Source organism: Populus euphratica, unplaced genomic scaffold, assembly GCF_000495115.2.
Source record: "Populus euphratica unplaced genomic scaffold, PopEup_1.0 scaffold103.1, whole genome shotgun sequence".
In the NCBI taxonomy this organism is placed as follows: Eukaryota; Viridiplantae; Streptophyta; class Magnoliopsida; order Malpighiales; family Salicaceae; genus Populus; species Populus euphratica.
In genome coordinates, this window is record NW_011499891.1 from 359,053 (window position 1) to 367,639 (window position 8,587).

An 8,587-nucleotide genomic window follows, 5' to 3' on the forward strand; every position below is an offset into this window, starting at 1 on the left:
ACCAATGCTTTAAATCTTGAGGGATCTAGTGCTTCACATTTTAGGGTATATATATCATCTGTTTGGCCGATCGTCAGAATGTGCATGGATATCCATGCACATGCAATCTTTTGGCGTTTTAATGCAATGATTTAATTATCAAAAAAATAAATAAATACCAAAAGCTACTTTGTGAAATTGTTGTCGCCCCACCAAAAAAAGTTTTGGCCACCCAAGAAAAGCAATTCAGGAAAAGGCCGTATATATCAAAGAAAACATGAATACACATTTCACGTGTAGATTATAATCTCCACTGTTAGAGCCTCTATATAAAGGGTTTGATCATAAGAACTTAAACCATAAAGCCTTTGAACAATAATCACACTTAGCAGAAATGGCTATCAGAGAGATGTCTCTTCTTTTAGGGTTCTTAGTGTTGCTTAGATCATTGGCTCCTACTATGCCAATGACATATGTTAATTGCACAATCCCACATGATCCTACATTTAGCAGAAATTCCTTCCCAGATGGCTTTGTTTTTGGGACTGGCTCAGCTGCCTACCAGGTAGCAAGAATATATGAACTTATCCTTCATGGGATCCAGTCCTAGCAATATGTTTTGTTTGTTACTATATAGTTTATATTTTAATCTTGATTTCTTTCTTTTTTTATATGTAGTTTTATTCCTATATAGGTCAGTGTTGATTGTAGAATCTAATGACAGTAGAGGAGGAAACTATACATCGATCCCTTTTTTAAAGGGCGGGCATGGAATATATAGTTCCTCTCAATCATAATATTCAGAAAAATATCTGTGTATTTCTAGATAAATCAAAGATAATACTCATATATTAAGGAGATTAAGATATCCTCTAAAGCATTACAAACTAGCTTGCATCTATACGTTATTACTTTATTTATTTGTATAATAATAAAAATATAATTTATTTATTAACCATCAATTATTCTATGTTATTTGTCTAATTATTTCTCTATCGTCATTTGAATGATCAATTAAATTTCTTTTTTTCCCTCTATCATTAGGTCTGAAAAAAAGAGAGAGAAAAATTGGTATGGAAAAGAGAATGTTCATTGAGCTTAAGATGTGGACGTCTAAACACATGCCTAATAATGAATAAATCATCGTAATTATTACTCTTATTAACTTTTGGTCAAACTGGAAGCTCCATCAAGGCCTTCGGCTATGGTGGGAGTTGCCTTCTTCAGATCTAATCCCACCCCTTCAAGGGTCCAAAACCTTAAATTCTTGAAGTGGTGAGGACTTTGCTAGTAATTTATGAATAAATGACAAATGTAGGATTTGATCTTCTTACTGATCAGGTCAGAGAATATTCTGTAATATCTAATAATCATACAAATCAAATAGTTATTGATCAATTAATCCAAAAATTTCTTCATAAAAAAATCCCAAAATTTAAGATTTTAGGTAAATTAGCAAACGTAAATTCCTATAGTTTTAGTTAACAGATATTGTTCATATTTTGATAAAACCACAATATAGAGTAATTTTTCAGTATTTATTGTTGTGTATATTGGCAACTAGGTTTTCATATATAGCTAGCTAATGTTGAAACTATCTTTGTGCATGGTGTCTATTCAGTACGAAGGTCATGCAAACAAAAGTAACAGAGGGCCGAGCATATGGGACACATTTACTCATGACTATCCAGGTATCTCAAGCATAAAAAGTCTATGGGAGGAAGGGAGACTGTGATTATACAATACCATGGGCTATTATAATCGGGTCTTAATCTATTATTATTTATTATAATTTAGGGGGGAAATTGGCTATTTTTATTCTCCAGTAAGTTATATTTTTGGAGTTATATCAATTATATACAGCCTCCCAAACAAATTAATTTGAAATGTTATTTGCATGAAATTTTGCAGCCAGAATAAAAGATCATAGCACCGGTGATGTTGCAATTGATTTCTACGATCTCTACAAAGTAAGGAGTGCTTGACAATGTTTTTGTTACAAATGCTTTCATGGTTCAGCACTTGGTAACAATGATCATGGCAGGATGATATTCGTAAGATGAAGGACATGCATATGGATGCTTTTAGATTCTCCATCTCTTGGACGAGAATGATACCAAGTAAGTTTCTTATGGCCTAGAGATTAGAACTGGCAAGGGGCGTCATTTAGGTATACAATGTTTGCTTAATTTTTTATAATTAATCACATTTTATTATAATGATACATCTTTCAATATATGTGTGCTTGAAATAGGTGGGCAGGTGCAATGGGGAATAAATGATGAGGGAATCGAGTTTTACAACAGCCTCATTGATGAAATCATATCGAATGGTTTAGCACATTTAACTCTTATTTCAAAATAATGTTCGGATTATATATATATATATAGTTTTACAAGTAATTTCTTATTTATTTCATATTTACAGGACTTGTGCCTTATGTGACTCTTTTTCATTGGGACACTCCTCAAGCATTGTTTGATAAGTATGGAGGTTTTCTAAGCGAAAACGTTGTGTAAGTTTCATGTTTAATTTTTCATTAAATATTTAAACACCATTAGGAGTGTTTTTCAAGTATTTGTATTCGAATGAAGTCAAAGATTTTAACTTGGATGATGATGAGTTTTTATTAATTATCCAATCGACAGCAATGATTTTCGAGATTTTGCCGACTTGTGCTTTCAAAGTTTTGGTGATCGGGTGAAATACTGGTTTACTTTAAATGAGCCAGACACATACAGTGTTCATGGCTTTGATTCGGGCGTTGGTGCACCGGGACGATGCTCGGCGTGGGTGGATAAAGCATGCCAAGCTGGAGACTCTGCTACTGAACCTTACATAGTCACTCATAATTTGCTTCGTTCTCATGCAGCAGCTGTAAAATTGTATCGGGAAAAGTACCAGGTATAGCAAAACTGATGAGCCAAAAAGATCAATCCATGACACAATTACTGCTTATCTACAGAAGTCGAGTGAAATCTTCTTCCTCGTGTTGTCTTCTGTTAAGTCTTATAATAATGGATTGTACGTAGGAACAACAAAATGGCAAGATCGGCATCACACTCTGTTCCTTTTGGTACGAACCTTATTCAGAGACCCCAGCAGATTATGAGGCAGTTCAAAGAATACTTGATTTCAATCTTGGATGGCGAGTATTTCTTACACTCCTATTATCAAATTCTTGATACAAATATAAAATATAAATTGTCCAAAAAACTAAAAGAGATTTTGATGTTTCTAGGCACTTGAGCCCAATCACTTACGGTGACTATCCAAGGAGCATGAGAAGTTTAGTCGGAGATCGATTGCCGAATTTCACTGCCCAGGAAATCTTAGATCTTCGAGGATCTTATGACATTCTTGGATTAAATTACTATGGTGCATACTATGCAAAAAATCTTACCCATGTTGATCCTGATCCAACTCACCTTCGTTATGCAACAGATTCTCATGTCAATGTTACTGGTAAACTCACAATTAAATTCATAATGATTTATGAAATTGGAAGATAGAACATGGAAAGATGATGGATTTGCTAACTTAAAACTCTGTGAGTAAGAGACGAGATGAAATCTTCACATGGCCTATAAGCGCAAGCCAATCAATGCCTTGATGGCTTGATTCATTAATTAGAATTTAATCAACTTTCATTTAAAAAAAAGCTCTCAAAGTAAGAGAAGTGTTTGACAAATGTGTTTTTGATAGAAAAGAGAACCTGGACAGAAGTTTTATGTTCAAATTTTATAAACTAATGAAAAGAGAATTAAGAGTTCTTAGGGGAAAAACTCAAGAATAAATTAATTTTAATTTGAGCTTATTCAAGCTTAGTGTATTACTATTCATCATTTATTTTCCTTCTTGTTTCACAGGACAGAAAAATGGAAAGCTAATTGGACCGCAGGTTTGTGCGCAGTAAAACCTTTCTGTAAAAATTAACAATCAGATACATTACATTAATATGATTAAATGCTAATTAGTTAATTACTAGAAAAACACATATGATTAACACGGTGTTTCTGAATATGTAGGCTGCTTCACCCTGGCTATATGTTTATCCAAAAGGGATACGATATCTTCTGAACTACACCAAGGATCAATACAGGAATCCAACAATTTATATAACTGAAAATGGTATGGAAAATGTTATCAAATCTCAATTTAAGTGTAGTTAATTGTTATATTGTTAAACTAATCGTGATTTTTTCATTGTTTTGATCTATCATCAGGAGTTTCTGATTTCAACAACGGATCCCAGATATCATTGAAGACAGCACTTAATGATACTTGCAGGGCAAAATACTATCATGACCATCTCAAGAATGTTCTACGCTCCATTGAGTGAGTTTAATCTCTCTCTCTCTCTCTCTCTCCCCCTCTCTCCCTCTCTCTTGCACACACAGCTAGCAACAGTCCACTAATATGACAATCAAAAATCTTGGCAGAAACCATGGGACCATTGTTAAAGGATATTTTGCATGGACATTTGCTGACGATTTTGAATGGCCAAATGGTTATACCATAAGATTTGGTCTCTACTACACTGATTACCAGCATAACTTGCATAGATACCCTAAGAGGTCAGTGCGCTGGTTCACAAATTTTTTGAAGGGATACAAGTGGAACAAGGAACCAATGTCGAGCTCTCCATTGCGTTTCTACAGTTCTGCTCCAAGTGATCATCAGTACCTGGATGAATGAAAAGTCATTTTTAAATAATCACCAGGATTGCATATCCAGTGAATTATAAGTTTGTGTTTAATTATTATATATGCTTGTGTTGTGTGATAGATATCTGATGCTTCCAGCATGGACTAGGAATTATCCCTTCCCTAGTTTACCATGATTGGATTAAAATTGTGATGGGACTTATAATTAAATAAAGCTTTATGTTTACTTATTGTCTAGATCCTGTTTTCCCCTTTTCACATTGATCCTTTGGTACGTATAAGAAAAACGGTTGTTTCGTATTAATGCATGTTCAAATATTAATCAAATTATATATATACAAGAAAATCATCAGGCTAATGTTAGAATTGTTAGACAGTGAATATTCAACACGAACACAATCAATGGTATAAGATGAAACAGAAATCAACTTCGAATTCTATTTTATTTGCTCTTAAGGTTCCTTATTTAACAGCATTTTTGCAAAAAATATTTGAATCACACACTTGTAGAATTGGTCAAGAAAGCTTGGGATGTCCTCTCATAGTAATAGTTATTAGAAGAAGAAGCATCAGCTGAGAAGATCATCACTCCATTGACATCAAATCCATTTGCCTCCAGCAGATTTAAAGCATCAAAAAATGCGTCTCCTTGAATGCCCCTTCCATTCACTTCATAGCTAGGTAACAATTTATCCTTATCGAATTGCGTGGCTCGAAGCTGAAAAGCTGCTAAATACCCTTTTGGGCTCCTAACTTTATCAGTATAAAATTGGTGATTGACATAGTCAATAAGATCTCCATACTTATTGAAGAGCTCAATATAGGGCAAAACAGTGGTGTGAAAAGGTGCGATGGTGGCCACAGAAATGACACTTTGGTTTTTCAGTAAGGTAATGAGCTCGCCTATGCAATAAGCGAAACTAGCATTGTTTCTAGGGAAGTTTTCGTAATCGATGTCGATACCATCAAGATGATATTCCTTAGCTAAGGATGTAAGAGAGGTGAAAGCATTATTGATCCAAAGTTGAGGGTTTTCAGGGTTGTACCAACGAAGGACTTCGTCACCTAAACTCCAACCAGAAAGACTTGCCAAGGCTTTCACATTAGGGTGACGCTCCTTGATAGCTGCCACTGATTGTGGGGTTAATGTGTCTGCCCAATATGGTGAGAATTTTCCATTTTGAGGCTTAGCAGATGGATCTGCATCAATGGCAAAACTAAGTATGAAGTGGAAGTCAATGTTGTCTTCAACTGGAACAGGATTAAATGTCACGGGTTGGCCTGTGGCACCAATGTACTCCATCATCACCTTCGCATCTGATCGGAGTTAGAATAACAATGTATATATCAAGAGTTAGTAGATTCCAGCCGATATAGATTTTCTTTCCAGAGGTGGAGAAATACTCTTGATGATCATTTCCTGTTTTCTTGTAGAAAATCAATTATACAAATAAAAATAATAGATGAAAACTCCTTGTGGCTCATATTTTGTTTGTTCTCTCACATACATTGCTGATGACAGTCGTGATAATTATCAGTATGAACTAGCTGATCATATGTGTAGGGAGTGTTAATTTGAAGCTACTATTTTAACTTTTAGAATGAATAAATAAGAAAGGAAACAAATGAATGCCTGGCCCAATCAATATAAATAACCTTTCTTAAAGGAAATACTGGATTCTAAAGTCCTCTTATTTCTTTTCTTTTTTAACAAAAAAAAAAAAAACACTCCGAAGGATCAGACAGCGTAGGGCCAATTTTTCCTTTTATTGCGAAAATCAAAGGGAAATAGATGTACAGTTTGTTGTCCTACAGAAATCGTAAAATTTCTATTGTTTTGACATAATCATATCTTTGAATATCTTGAAATCCAAAAAATAAAAAACAATTATATAAAAGCTAGTATATAATCAACAAATGAATCCATTAACTTTTATTTTTATTACAATGGGATACAAAGATTAGTTTTATGTTCTTGAGATATTATTAAAATCTCAAACAAATTAACAAAATGTTATCACATAAAAGCTCAGATATAAATACCACAGCATTGGTGACCAAGGAGAGCAACTCTAGCAACACAGAGGAGAAAGAGATGAACCTTGACGAACCTCATGGTTTTCTGCTGTTTGTGTGATTAATTGGGAAGATCAAAGGATTAGTACTGCATGTTAACCTATATATGGTCTCTTTACGAGCTTAGCCATCCAGCCTAGGGAGTAAGGAATCAGATGTAAAAAGAAAAGCCTAATATATTAAACTGGCAGTAAATTAATCTATTTTTGTGACATTTTCAAGGTATCATTGCAGATTTTTCCAAGAAAAGACTGCAGCATCTTTCTTATATTAGCCGGCCGGATTGAAAGACTAATTGATTTCAAAGATTTTATGACCAACATGGATTTAAATGATATTGCCGGCAGGAACACAGACGCAAAGAATTTGAAGCAGTCAATGACAACATAGGAGCACATCTAAGGCAATGCTGCAAGAAAGGCCAAATTCCTCCCCCGCTCTTTCCCTCTACTAATTGACTCCAGATTACACTCGATGATAGCTAGACTATTAGTCATATAGTGGCCGGCCAACTCTCAACCCAGTTAGTTTCTGAATCTGTAATTTATATGTAGGATTTTTCTTTTTTCTTTTTTCTTTTTTCTTTTATCATCGATCAGGAATTTCAATTGATCTTGTACTAGACAATGGAAGCATTCTTTTTCCATCTCTAAATCCCACAATGCCCCTCAAAGGATTTGAATTGAGAGATGCAAGTTGCTATGCTGTCCATATCTTTCTAGGTGCATGCAAAACTTGATATGAAGTTATTTGAAATGATATGTATTTTCTTTTGTATTTGCATGTTATTGATCCATCATTTTTTTATTCTCATATTGATGGTATTTTAAATAATTCAAGTAGATTAGAAAAAAAATCTCAAGTTAAATAATCAATTAATTAATTAATCTTTTAATTTTATCATTTAATTTTAGTATAATAGTTAATATCTTGTATATGATACTTGATAAGTCAAGATGGTTTATTATTAATACCTATAAAAGAAATATTATTATTTAAAAAAAAAAATTGGTTTTTAGAAAATTATTTTTCAAACTTTCTTGTGTTTATTTGTCATTAGAAAAATTGGTTAATAGAAAACACTTTACAGTAAAAAAAAAAATTGACTTAGTTTTTAGAAAAGTATTTTCCTGAAAAATTTAGGTGTAAAACACTTTCCGGAAGTTGTGAAAAATTTAAAAATATCATTATTTACTGATTATATCAAATTTGATCCTTAAACTTTGGATTGCTATATATATTTTGTTTTAAATATTTATTTTTTAATTTCATCTCTTAAAATTTAATTTTTATATTAACTTTGATCTTTATTTTTATAATTGCTATTTGCTTTTTTCTTATCATTTTTTATTGAAATTTTTTATTTATCAAATTTGATTCTCATTTTTTTTATCGTTACTTATTTTATTTGAAATAATTTATGAAATGTTGATTATTATTATTTTAATTTCTTTATATTTTATTTTTTAATTTTTTAGATTTGATCTCTATTATTTTGATTATTATTTATTTTATTTGAGTTAATTTATGAAATTATATTTTTTTTAATTTTATTTTCATTCAACTATTTAATTTGTAAGATTCGTTTCTTATTATTTTAATAAACTTGAGAAAAATATAATATTAAAAAGTTATTTTTCAATTAATTTTCCATGACATAACCAAATATTGGAAACTGTTTTTCAATTTATTTTTTATTATGCTATCAAATATTATAAAATAATTTATTTTTAAAAAATTTATTTTTCTAAAATTTACTTTTTCAAAAAAATTAATTTCTAATAAACAAACGGATTTAGGGAATCAATTGAGTATTGTGGATGAAATTGAGAACATGGGTGGTCGGTCACACGGAGACAATTTTG

General features: G+C 32.1%; 2 protein-coding genes across 2 annotated transcripts; one reads left to right on the forward strand and one right to left on the reverse strand.

Annotated features, from left to right (window-relative positions):
• The first annotated feature begins 358 nt into the window (after positions 1-358).
• Positions 359-4,891, forward strand: LOC105131183 (beta-glucosidase 12-like). The gene is made up of 13 exons (XM_011034029.1): positions 359-544; positions 1,601-1,670; positions 1,891-1,949; positions 2,024-2,099; positions 2,234-2,311; positions 2,407-2,494; positions 2,628-2,883; positions 3,012-3,127; positions 3,221-3,444; positions 3,849-3,880; positions 4,008-4,110; positions 4,206-4,317; positions 4,422-4,891. The coding sequence occupies exons 1-13, from the start codon at positions 374-376 to the stop codon at positions 4,675-4,677; spliced, it is 1,641 nt and encodes a 546-aa protein (XP_011032331.1). The 5' UTR covers positions 359-373; the 3' UTR covers positions 4,678-4,891.
• A 251-nt stretch (positions 4,892-5,142) lies between these two features.
• On the reverse strand, positions 5,143-5,952 carry LOC105131331 (chitinase 2-like). Its single transcript, XM_011034256.1, has one exon. The coding sequence runs from the start codon at positions 5,950-5,952 to the stop codon at positions 5,143-5,145; it is 810 nt and encodes a 269-aa protein (XP_011032558.1).
• Positions 5,953-8,587: the final 2,635 nt, after the last annotated feature.

Bases quoted from the DNA above. Each gene is read 5' to 3' on its own strand.
- LOC105131183 (XM_011034029.1), top strand. From the start codon at position 374: ATGGCTATCAGAGAGATGTCTCTTCTTTTAGGGTTCTTAGTGTTGCTT. The intron at 2,312-2,406 runs GTTTAGCACATT...TCATATTTACAG, and splicing joins TGATGAAATCATATCGAATG to GACTTGTGCCTTATGTGACT. The intron at 4,318-4,421 runs GTGAGTTTAATC...AAATCTTGGCAG, and splicing joins AATGTTCTACGCTCCATTGA to AAACCATGGGACCATTGTTA.
- LOC105131331 (XM_011034256.1), bottom strand. From the start codon at position 5,952: ATGATGGAGTACATTGGTGCCACAGGCCAACCCGTGACATTTAATCCT.